The sequence below is a fragment of the Labeo rohita genome, chromosome 3 (assembly GCF_022985175.1).
Source record: "Labeo rohita strain BAU-BD-2019 chromosome 3, IGBB_LRoh.1.0, whole genome shotgun sequence".
NCBI lineage: Eukaryota > Metazoa > Chordata > Actinopteri > Cypriniformes > Cyprinidae > Labeo > Labeo rohita.
The window spans coordinates 24,844,940-24,857,983 of NC_066871.1; the positions used below are offsets into that span (position 1 = coordinate 24,844,940).

Here is a 13,044-nt window from a genome sequence, read left to right on the forward strand (position 1 = left end):
ATTCACACGCCGAGGAATTTCAGGGCGCAAATTGCCAAGCCGTTCTATCATGATAAGCTCCATTGAGAAAATCTGACCGCAAAAAGCCCTTCGACTGGCCAACTCACTGTCATCAGTCTATCCCTGAATGCCTCAGTGTTTATTCCCCTTCAAATGGAAAGAATCAGCAGGAGTTTACTTTGTACAATATCTTGACAGAAGCAAATTAAGACGGGAACAAATGAGTCTAATAATTCTGCTTTCGAAAGGTTTATGTGCTGATGATTTACAGGAATATTGCACAGAAAAAAATATATTTTTGTCATTTACCAATGTCAAGCTCATGTTTTTATTTACATTTTTTTATTTTTTGATAACGTACCATTGGAAATTTCAAATTTTATCACAAATACCTCAAGGAGTGTTTTCAGTAAACAACAAGTAGATTGGAAGTCACAGGTAACCAAAACCAAAAACTACCAACAAAATATCTTGTATGTTCCAACATGAGGGTGAGTTTACGTTCACAGAATTTTCTTTTTGGGTGAAATCTCTTTAAGGTTTAAAAGTAAAGGAGAGAAAATTGCACAAACTGATATTTAACAGTTCAAAGCGAGTTTTAATTACTTTACATTGTTTGCTGTAAGAGTGATATCGTGCTCTGACAGGGCATTCAAAACTGTCACGTTTGAAATTTATCAGCTTTTACAGCTCTTGTCTTCATCCATGCTTCCTATTGTTTCTCATTGTGAATGTGATGTCGTGCTTTTAATCATGCAGACATTTCTGTGATCTCCTAGGTGAGATCTGAGTCTTAGTATTATAATCCAGTGCTGCTATTACAGCTATTTCTCCACACCTGAGATCAAATTCACATTTACTGCTAATACTTGCTGAAGAGGACAGAATGGCACTTGTGATGAATGCAACAGAGCTGGAGGAGCACCAATAGCAAGCACGTTAATGGCTGACTAAGGCAAGTGTGCGTAGGGAGTGTTTAGGGGTGCTGCTCTCAGAGTCATTTTCCTAATTAAATTCGTTCACAGTATACCAAGGCTAAAATTCTTACATTCGTCTTCAGCTATTTTTGTATGCAAGATTATCTTAAAGTAACATGATTTTGTTGTGCATGGTCATGGCTGCTTTTTTGAGTATGAACAGCAATATAGGCAATATACATTCAGTGCACATTCACATTCACAGCTGTGTCTCTCCAGACACCCATCCAGGTGGCCTGTTGTAGTTCTTAACCAAACTGTGAGGTATTTTTTAAGGGAATATAGAGTACATTACAGTCAAGGCCTAGTTACCAGCCAGGCTCATGTCTTAACTATGAGTGGGCTGACACTCACCCAGGTGTATGCGAATAACACCTTGCTTGTGGAGTTTCACCAAATGCTCGAACTCGGTCGGCATTGAATGCACGTTCTTCTTGCTCTCCCGGTTATCGTAGTAATGGTTGGTGATCGGCCGACTGTTGTTTGGATGTTTACTGAAAGGCCAAAAACCATACAAATGAACGTTTGAACAGAGTTCTAGTGCTAAGCTGGCCATAATGAGTCCTGTGCTGGGACGAACTGAGTTAAGGCCTCGCTCACGCCAAAACTTCGACAACCTCCTCAAGTAATCTGGATTGAGGAAAACAGGCAGCAGGCTGTCGTTGCCAAAGTCCTCCAGTGTGTAAAAGGCACGCAGCGATACAGGTGTGTTGTGACCGTACGAGAAGGCTGGCAACAGCAATAAGGCTTGTCCATAAGGACGAAGGCTTTCCACAAATGGACGACGGCGCTCCATCAGTCCACTGTACCTGTAACAGAAGAGGTGGAGGAAGAAAAACCTAAATATTCCTCTCAATGTTCCCGGTCTCATTAACAATGTATTTGTACTTAGGTTTAGTAAGGAATAATTATCTGTGAAAAAAGAAATGCAATTTCATTGCCAATGATAAAGTCAATAACAAACACATTAAAAAACAATTCTTGCAGATGTCTTTACATAAAGATTTGTCTCAGTCTGACGATTATCTTTAACTACTACACAGCAACACATATAATTTTATAATATAAGCTATATTTAAAATATATGTATATTCATACATTTTGGGTTTTCTTTTTTTGTTGCAGGTAATTTGATTACATGGTGTGTACAATGGTGTGATTGTAGAGTATTTCAGTTGTGTTTTATGATCATTTAATAACTATTTCCTCCTTATTTTTCCCATAAGAGCAGATGTGGCCATTTGTACATTTTATGGGTCTGGTTTCAGGTCTCATTCGCATCCAGCTATTTTGCTGCTTGATACTGCAAATTGGTGTGTCTTATTATTTTACTGTATTATCTTAATTATAAACACACTGGTTTGTAGTGAAAACAGTTTTACTGTTTACTTCAAGTGGTTGTTCTTCTCGTTATTTCCCTATAGTGGCTAATGAACCGGAAGTCTCGCCCATAGGTTTACTTCTGCGTTGAAGATTATGGTGAATAAGATTAATCCTTGACCCTTTCTTTTTATGTTATTCGTAACTTTATATGTATATTTCTTTTCAAAAACAAATAGATTCAAAAGCAATTTTTCTGATCAGTAAAAAAGTTTGCAATCATATTTCCCATAAACTACGATGATTGGCGCGCATACCTTCCCGCCTTCTCGTTTAAAAAATAACGGTCGCCAGTTGCCACCCTGAACACTATCGCGGCTGTGTTGAATAACCAGTGGGATAACAAACTCTCGAGGTAAGATAAGTATTTACTTTTATATTAACTACGTTTTACTGCTGCTTTTATATCATTGGATGACTGTGGAATTAAGAGAATATAATCGCTTAGCCAGTCGAGGCTGAACTACCGCAGTTATGGACAGTATGAAAATAATAATATTGGCAGTTGCCTATCAAATTGTCTACTATAAAATGTTGGAAAACTACTTGTAATGTGAGAAAGAGAATAACCAGTCAGTAACTAGATTGTTCTCCAATTTCGATGTCAAAAAGTTTACCAATTAGCCTAAATGCACCTCTGTGCGTTTGATTCAATAAACAACCTAAATTACTCATTTGAGTCATTCGGTTAGTAATATAACTACATTGTTCAGGCTATACGTTTTCGATTCACTAAAACAAGCAGCTCATTAAGGCTCATTCGTTGTGTAATCGAGTTACATTGGCTGGTGGCGCTTTAGGTTTTGATTCACTCTAAAGAACCGACTCATAAGAGTCGGTGTTGATGCGCCACGGAGTATGAGATTAGAGGAAGCACGTTGTTCGTCCGCATCGGAGAAAAATACACGAGCCACCATTCGTATCTGATATATCGCCCAGCCTTAATCGCAGTAATTAATCTGTCCACATAACAAATTGAACAGAAAAATGACGCGTGGAAAACCCTGCACTGAGTGAGTTTAAATCACGGATTGATAATCGTTCATCCTGTACATGATGTATTAGGCGCTGCTGCTTATTATAGCATCAAGACACGGATTCTTTGTCAAAACAGAATGACTTCTTATTCGTCACTAAAGCCAAACCCACAATCACATACTCACTTCTCATGAAGGATGCTGGGATTTGCAGTCACCAGGTTGGTTTTGTTGCCCACATCTTTTTCATATCTGTTATCCAGTGGAGGGAGGTTGCATCTAAAATGCAGGGATGGACAGAGATTTATTAGAACATTGTTTGTTGATAGGAAATAAAATTAAAGGTGCCATTGGCTTATTTTAAATACATTGTTACATTTAGGAGCACAAAAACATGGATAATTATTGTGCCAGTAGTTTTAAGTAATAGGAATGATACTAACGTGGATGTGGATTACTTTTTATATTAATTAGGGCTGGGGTTTGATTTGATTATGCTTTACAAGCTTGCGATTCGATTAGATTTCGATTTGATTCAATATTATTTCGGGCATATATCAGGTACAGTACATGGCAATTTTCTCAAGGAAAAATGTCTGTAAAAATATAAAGAGTCAGCTGGTACTACTATAATACTGATGGTTAAAATTCTAATACTAAACTAAAATATACATTAACTTTAACTTTAAATAACATAATTATATTTCTACTCCAATTCATTTTTTGAAATGTAAACATTTAAATGGTGGTCATAAAAATGTTTATTCAAACTTCAATATACTGAAGAACAGTAAAATTATATTGAATATGTTATGTTGTGCATATATTTAGCAAACTGCGCCTTTCCATTACAATAGTTCAATTTTTCTGGCTGACTAACGTGTTTATGGTCACCGAGTATGTTTTTTCACAGGTAAAGGTGACATTACATGAAATGTTGTTTACAGGCTGTTATACTGATGTCTTTCTGCGGTTAAAGCACTGAATGAGCGATTACATGAGAGGATAAGTTGATAAGGATACATATGGCGATAAGTTGTACTTGTTCTTTTAGCATAACCTTGGAAGTTTACTTATGTTTATTTCGTGCTGTATCAAAGCGGAGGACACGATCAGTTCACGTGCGCTTCACGGTGTCACTTCTCTTGAATTGTGGTGCTACAGACCACGTTAAACAGTGCCAAAACAGTATTTATTGTTTGCATATTGTAATAAAATGTGTACAATTTGAAATCCGAGACATTATTTAAAGTAACTAATCACAAAGCTTTATGCAATTTATTGGATGGGAGGTGCGCTACAATGTTCCAGTTCAAATCGAGAAATTGATATTTTTTTTACCCAGCCCTAATATTAATCTAGTCAGTTGGTAATGTGGGTTGATCTGATACAGACCTAATGACAAACTGGGCTGAGTTAATTTCTTCTCCACAGCTGCTATTGGCCAAAATACCTCCATTTCCCACCACAGCACATGACTCCCATGTTGCATTTCCAAAGGGCTGCTCCTACAAACACACTTAATGTTACTCCAGACTCATTAGAGAAACCAAAATTCATCCTGTTTTAATGCTGGTACGCTACCTTAGCCAAGATGTTGAACAGGGCTTGTGTCACCTGTAGCGGCTTTCGCCTCTCTCCATCATAAATAACATTTGACCCGAGTGGGGTGTTATTCTGTGTAACCACAGCCTTTGACAAAGCATTGCATTTGCTGTTCAGTAATGACCTGGAAGGAAACAGATGTTCAGTCTGATGTGTTGCAGTTATGAGAACTAATAAAAAGAAGCCTATCAGCCAGATAATCCCAATATGTTTTTGTGTACTAAAGACATAAAATCTAACCTCAAAGGAACAGATCCTTTGATAATAATTTCATTTTTGGATGAACTATGCCTTTAAGTAAGCATTTCTGTAGTGTATTTGTCTGGTTTATAGGATCCATAATCAACAGAACAGTACTTTGACTTTTTTCTTTGCCACAGATGTCTCAGTTTAACCTTTATGAGAACGTCTCATGTTCTGCTCTGGGCTACTGTTTTACCTGAATCTTTTAAAGTTTGTCTCGTGCTTTTTCCATTTCTCCGTGTAGTTCTCCAGCACCTTGGCAATTAACACAATGTCTCTGAAAGAATTAAACACATACAAACAGAAATTACATATAGTGGTGATTTACAAACATATGCTTTATGAGATACAGATTCATGAACTTTATTTTTTTTATTTTAAATTGAATTTGTTAATATATATATATATATATATATAAGATAAATGACAGAAACATGAACACTGAATTATTAAAAAAAAAAAGTATAAAAGATCAGAAGGTGTTTACATTTGGTGCATTCCATGTAGGAATAGACATTACATGCTGTGAAGTGTAATAAACTTTGTATACTTACTTGCATCCCTTGCAAGATTGTGTTTCTGAGCTTTTTTGAGGAATCCTAGATGAAGGGTGAGGGATTACATTACTGCAGAGAGAAAGAGATTTAAAATGTTAAAACAAAAATGATCGCTCATAAGGGTTCAGATGTTGTTGCAGAGGCAAAATCTCATTAATAGTAGACAATTAATGAACAAATCCATTCTAATATAAGTGGGAATGCAAAGTATTGTTTCAGAAGAATAAACACTACAAACATCCTCATAATTACAACCCCAATTCCAGAGAAGTTGGGACTTTTTTTGTAAAAATGCTGTGATTTGTGAACTTTTATTTAATTGACAATAGTACAAAGAAAACATTTCCAAAGTTTTCACTGACCAACGTAAATGTATTTTGTAAATATGAACAAATTTTGATTTTAATGGCTGCAACACACTGCAAAAAAGTTGGGACAGAGGCAAAATACAAGTGAAAAGGTTATAGAATATTCACTTTAAACTATTTTGAAACAGTTCACAGTAAGCAGGTGAACTGGTAATAGGTCAAGGTATCGTGTTTGTGTTTAAAAGAAGCAAAGCTGGATCATGGCTCATTACATTGTGCTAAATTTCATTAGAGAAGTGTCAAACAAATCAAAAATCACATTTCACAATGCAAAATTGCAAATAATTTAGGTCTTTCACCAAATACCACATGTAATATTGTGAAAAGATTCAGGGAATCCAGAAATATCATAGTACATGTAGGGCAAGGCAGGAAACCTCAGTTAAATGTGCTCGACCTTTGAGCCTTCAGCTGGCATTGCATAAGAAACTGCGTTGTTAAATATAGCCACATGGGCTGAGGAGTACCTCAGAAAACAACTGCAGTCTGCTGTTGCATCAAGAAGTGGAACTTGAATATCTGTTACTCTAGGAGAAAGCTATACATCAATTCTATGTAGTGATGCCGCCAGGTTCTCTGGGCCAGAGCTCATCTCAGATAGTCAAGAAGACACTGGAAAGGTGTGCTGTACTCAGACCTAGACTCAGAGTCCACATTTCAACTTGTTTCTGGGAAAAATGGATTTTGAGTTCTCAGTCCCAAAGACCAAAGGGAACATCCCGACTTTCATCAGTGACAGATCCAAAAGCAAACATCTGTCATGGTATATGAGAGCATCAGTGCAAACGGCATGGATGACCTGCATATGTGTGAAGGTACCATTGACATGGAGGGATATATTGGAATTGTACAGAGAAATATACTGCCGTCAAAATGATGTCTTTCATGGGAAGTCCATGGTTATTGGATCAAGACAGTGCCAGGTCTCATTCTGCATGTGCTACGACACCGTGTTTTTGTAGAGACAGAGTGAATGTGTTAGACTGGCCTATCTTCAGTCCAGACCTGTCTCCTCTTGAAAATGTATGACCAGAATCAGACAACGACAATTACAGACTGCTGAGCATCTGAAGCCTTGTTTCAAGAGAGACTTGACAAAAATATTGCTTGCAAAATTTTAACAATTACTATCTTTAATTCCCAAACAATGAAACATTGTAATTAAAAGGAAAATTGATGTGACAGAGTGTTAAACATGCCTCTGTCACAACCTTTTTGGAGTGTGTTGCTGCCATTAAAATCAAAATGTGTTCATATATTTACAAAATAAATTGACGTTGATCAGTGAAAACTTTGGAAATGTTTTCTTTGTACTTTTGTCAGTTAAATAAAAGTTAAAGAAAATGAAAAAAAAATCACAGACTCTTGATTTTATCGCATTTCACAAAACGTCCCAACTTCTCTGGAATTGGGGTTGTAGGATTGCAGGAATGCATTTACATGTAGGCATGCTTGCATCTCACAAAACAGCAGATAAAATGTCAGTACCTACTGGCTTTGTCAGGAGACCATTAAAAACAGTAAGTTCCTGTGCCCTCAAATTTGACTGGTGAAGTGTGAACACTACTATTTTGTGTGCTGCAGACAGCCTTTCTATGTCTCTCACAATGTATTTTGTCTCCCTATCTTAGTTTCCACTTTCTGTCCCTCCCTTACTTTCTGTTATACCATATCATACATATCACTTTCTGTCTCCCATGCATGTTGTTTGCAAAACAGAGCCAGGCGTCTTTGACTTGAACCCTGAAGCATAGTTAAAATTTGCTGATTAGAAATGAGAGTGATCCTGTGGTGTAAAGATACTATTTTGTTCATTTGTTTCAAGTATTTAATTTTGCATTACAAGACAGATGTTGTTAAATTTCAATTTATCTAAACACAAATAGCCTTATTGAAACAAATTACCTTAATACTACCGAAAAACTACTGTGAGATGTTGGGTGCCACAGGTGACCTTTGACCATCCAAACTGGTTGTGGCTAGAAGGGATATAGCTCACGCCAGAAACTAACAATGAAATTATTTTTTCTACCTATTAGATTGTGTTTTATTAACGTCTACGCCAACCCCAACCCCAACTCTAAACTTAGCCCTTACTATAATACAAAAACAGTATTATTGTTGTACAGTGTGACAAAAACAATGTTAGATTGATGTGGGCATGCCCAGTAGCCACAGCTGTATCCCTTCTAGCCTTACCCATCCAAACTAAAGTTAGTCTTTTTGTAGGTTTACTCTTTATGAGTCCTTGCAATTTAGCATAATAAAGTTACCAATGTGATTCACTGTAATCCACTTTAATTATACTTATCTTAAGTTTGTTTCCCGTAATTTGGCATCTAAATAACAAGCCTAATTCACATTACCTATGGTGGAGAAGTTCTCAGGGAGTTTAATCTCCCACATGCCTTGTTGTGATTAAAGACTGCTGTTGCCAGTGTAACAGCAAATAATAAGGGAAAGGTCACAGATATATCAACACAATCCTTACGAAAATTAAAACCAAAAACCATGGTTACCACAAACATGGTTTTGCTACACTAACCATAGTCTAACAATGAATTTTGTAGTAAAACTATGGCTGTAAAATAAAACATTGTAATCAATCGTCAAAACATGGTTACTATAGTTTTATTGTAATAAACAATGGTTAATTGACCATATGCACGGAGCGTTCTTTAGAACTTCTGCATAATGATACGTCAGCTCGTAAATTTCCAGTGTAGCTCATTTGATATGTGCTATATTTTGGTGGAGACTCTTAAGGCTACTTTTGTCAGAAACTGGGAAAATAATAATTAAAGAATTATTAAAGAATTAAATTATTAAAGAATTAAATAATGCATTCAATATGAATCAGTATGAATTTGAAATATTTTAAATTTAATTTAATAACTACATCTTTTTACATACATTTAATAACAGTTTTATCTTGAACTGTAAAAGCTATTAAATAGCCTATATTCAACCAACACAAACTTGTTACTGCTGTAGTTTTCTTACTCTGAATTTAGTCTGAATCATTTAATGCATAACTCTATTTTTGACATCGGCTTGTCAAATGTTTTGTTCGGCCATTATTGTCAATTATAGCAATGATTCGCGCATATTAAACGGATTTACTCGTGTAATTTTTTACACTCGCGTTTGTCATTATTGAAACGGTATGCATTGACATTTGGTCCTCTTAGACAAACAAAACTTTTCTTTGAATTGTGAATGGATTATGTAGAAAAAACGAGCAAAGGACACTCTTATTACGACACAGTACAGTTGAATGGAAATGACTGAGCTGGCTTGTCTGAAACAAGGAAATAATCCATGCATATAGTCAGTTATAGTAACATGTTCAGTATTAGGATTTTTCTGTAAAGCTGTTGCCATGATGTAATTATTATTGTACTAATTTTGAGATTTAGGCAATTTAGAAAATATAGTTTTGTTAAAAGTAATTTTAAGATAAAACAACAACACATGGTCATAATGTAATACTTTAAACTAAACTAAACTAACTAAAATAATAAAGTGTTATTTCGAACAGAATACAATGAGGTGGAGACAGTTCTGGTCATAACAGTAGATGGCTAATGGGAGAAGTGACAGTTACAAGAAAGTTAAAAGAAGTAAAAAAAATAAACACAAAGTGAGATACCATGGAAAATGAAAAGACTGAAAAGGAAAATGGAAGAGAGAACCTTTAATTAGTTTGCATGGCCCCAAGCCTAAGGTTTTAAACCCTTTTTTAAATGTGATGGTCATACAAAAAAATAGGGTTGTCCGTGGTTTCAGAATTTGTTGTGGGTGTATGGGATGGGTTGGATGATTTCCCAGCCTGACATTTTGTCCCAGTCCGGCCCTGTTCTACATGGTGGTTGTTCAGCCTTGATACATTCATTAGCAAACAAAAATGTAAATGTAAGTTATTTTGTATTAATGTGTCAATATGACGTGAGATCCAGCGAGACACTAAAACCGGTAGTAGTAATGGCTACTTTTTACTTAAGTACATGTCAGAGTACTTCTGCTTTTATCAGAGTATTTTTAAACATGTGTATCTAAACTTCTGCTTGAGTGTAGGATGTGTGTGTTTTTTTCATCTCTGACGAAGATGAATAAAGGCAGAATAATCCACAAGACAATAAACCAAAACAGAGCAACAGTCCAAACACAGTGGTAACAATGATGACACCAGACAACCAAACACAAACAGGACTGAACTAACATAAACATGACAATTATACACATACACCTGAACATCAAATGAATAACCATGACAACAGATGAACTAAGGCCAAGCGCAAACTAACAGAAACCGTGACAATACTCAGGCAATAACATGAAAATGTTACTTGAGGAGCTATTTTTAGCTGATCCAACTTTTCTAAACTTCTCTATTGTTACCTCATCCAACTTCTCACAGTATCTTAATTTCATTGTCCAGATTCAGAATGCTTTAACCTACCACAGAGTGCTTATCAGCTGTTCAACACACTTACTGTGTTACAGCTGACTTGAGAGCGAGAATGTAAACAAACCAATATCTGTCTGAAGGAGGCATACTTACAACTACGGGGGTGAAATTTTGTGAAAATGTAATTCATTATGGAATTTGATAATCAATCATGATGACTGTAAAAATACCCAGTGTGTTACAGAGGCCATCGCAGACACTGAGAGAACAAACATGCACAATAAATTAAGAAAGATCATCCTGCCAAGTTTCTGCATTATTATGCTGATTCTTAACAAAGTTAATTTTTCTTTTCATTCCCATGCAGTTGCGTTATATTCTGCATATACAGGAATATTTGGAGAAAATAAGCTGTGTTTATTATGTGTTACGCAAGAGATAATTTACAATCAGCCAGTTATAATTGAAATATAAGCCTTGACATGATGCAACAATATTATTTTATTGTTAATATTAATACTGAACTGATGCTTTCTGATATCAATGCAATAACAAAATGAAACACAAGATGTTGCCATTTGTTTCTGTATGAAACAAAATGGGCGGCAGTGAATATATCTGACCACTTAATACTGCAGTTGACCAATCATAATTATGTTTTATAAAAAGCCATTTAATAAATGGCATTTAGTTGTTTATTTAATTATCATGGTTAATTTGAAGATGGTTGTTCTTCATACTTGAACTGATTGTGTTTCAGTCAGTAAATGTTCTGTCAAATGAAGTGCAAAACTGTATTGCAGCCTATATATAAATGTGACCCTGGACCATAAAACCAGTCGTAACGTTATATAAGATTATAATACGACATATATACAACAATATTTGGCCGAGATACAACTATTTGAAAATCTTGAATCTGAGGATGCAAAAAAAAAAAATCACCACATTGAGAAAATTGCCTTTAAAGTTGTCCAAATGAAGTTCTTAGCAATTTACGGTAGGAAATCTGTATATCAGTGTGATAAAATATTATTGATACATTGTATATGTATTATCTGGGTGAATATTTTTTTGGCTATACATTAGTCTTAGATAATAACTGAAGCTTTTGTTGTGACTAAAGTGAATGTTCAAGTTTATTGAGTTACACAGATGTAAATTCAAGAGATCAATGTTTAGACATGCAGATGAAACTTTCAATTATTAACAAATGTGAAATGTGATATGAAACTTTAGTCAAACAGAGTAAACAACAAACATCTAAAGTCCAACTTTTAGACCTTTCCAGCATTCTAAAACCTTTTTTCCCAAAAGCATTGTCTTGCTTTGCTCTCATTAAAACCTTTTTAATAATGTAATGTAATCTTTTATTAAATCAGATGTCTGCGTGTATCTGACAGTACAAAGATTAAAGAGGCCTTGACTCTTTAATTTTTTTTTTGAAAAAAAATTGGTGACTAACTTGACTGGAAAAAAAAAACTTAATTTCAGTCTGGGTAGTCAGCAGACCGTACCGATATGTTTTAACACTCAGGTCTTTTAAAGTTTACTCTCCAAATAAAAGGATAGAAAAGATACACACAGAGATTGAAATTGATATACTCACTTGTTAGAGATGAAAATCCAAAAGGCCACACTGCAGAAGGAACACAGAAGGATGACAGGAAGGAGCCAGAGCATAAGAGTCTTCATAACGCGCATCCACTCTCACACACGAGCTTTGGCGCACACATAGCCGCTGAAATGCATGTGCTCTCGTAAACTCTCATTTAAATGTGGCTGTTTCCATTGCCGACGACTTCCTCTTTTCCCGTGCCGTCCTCTCGTTATTTTATCACTGGGTCCGTTTCTTGACGACTGCACCCTTTTCTTACTCTCTCTCTCTCTTTCTCAGACTGTTAATCTCCTCACTCTCCCTCCCTCCTCTTAATTTAACTGCTACTTGCACTCTTTTTCTCTCTCTTTCTCTTCTTTTCTCTACTGACAGGCCTGGTTTTTATCACTTCTCTGTTGCTTTGCTCTTTCCTTAATCTTTCAGCTCACTTTCTTCTCATGTCTTGATGTCTTGCACAAGAACAAAAATTCCTCCGCTCTTTTCTTGCCCGCTGTTCCTTTAAGGAATCTACGTTATTTGTCCATGCGTTCTCCACCTCATCCTTCCTTCTATACTTCCTTGTCTTATAGGAGCTGCTCAGACTTTCCTTTCGTCCCGGTTCCCTAGAAATCTCAAGCTGTTGCTTCTTTTGCATTCTCAACCCCCTCCCCCTATCACCCTGGGTACAACTTGCTTGCCCCTCCCTCCCTGTCTCACTCACATACACACACACACACACACACACAAACAGTCACACTCTTTTTCGTTCTCTCTCAGGGTAATACGAGTGCCGAGTACAGAATTAGCCCATGGCAGCACCTCATGACTGGGAGGAAGGGTTATGTGAGCTAGAGAAGGGTTTTTCCCCTTCATTTCAGCCAATGATGGTCAAAGAATGCAAAGGGCAGTGGCCAATCAAATGCTCGTCT

At 36.1% G+C, this 13,044-nt stretch overlaps 1 protein-coding gene across 1 annotated transcript; it reads right to left on the minus strand.

The window, feature by feature from the left end:
* Positions 1-233: 233 nt before the first annotated feature.
* st8sia6 (ST8 alpha-N-acetyl-neuraminide alpha-2,8-sialyltransferase 6) lies at positions 234-12,813 on the minus strand. Its single transcript, XM_051106407.1, has 7 exons — positions 12,128-12,813; positions 5,737-5,808; positions 5,379-5,459; positions 4,919-5,063; positions 4,730-4,842; positions 3,521-3,613; positions 234-1,786 (listed from the first exon to the last, which is right to left on the minus strand). The coding sequence occupies exons 1-7, from the start codon at positions 12,220-12,222 to the stop codon at positions 1,306-1,308; spliced, it is 1,080 nt and encodes a 359-aa protein (XP_050962364.1). The 5' UTR covers positions 12,223-12,813; the 3' UTR covers positions 234-1,305.
* Between the last annotated feature and the right edge of the window lie 231 nt (positions 12,814-13,044).

Bases quoted from the DNA above. Each gene is read 5' to 3' on its own strand.
- st8sia6 (XM_051106407.1), bottom strand. From the start codon at position 12,222: ATGCGCGTTATGAAGACTCTTATGCTCTGGCTCCTTCCTGTCATCCTT. The intron at 5,064-5,378 runs GTAAAACAGTAG...GTTTCCTTCCAG, and splicing joins ACAAACTTTAAAAGATTCAG to GTCATTACTGAACAGCAAAT. The intron at 3,614-4,729 runs GTCTGTATCAGA...CCTGCATTTTAG, and splicing joins TCAGCCCAGTTTGTCATTAG to ATGCAACCTCCCTCCACTGG.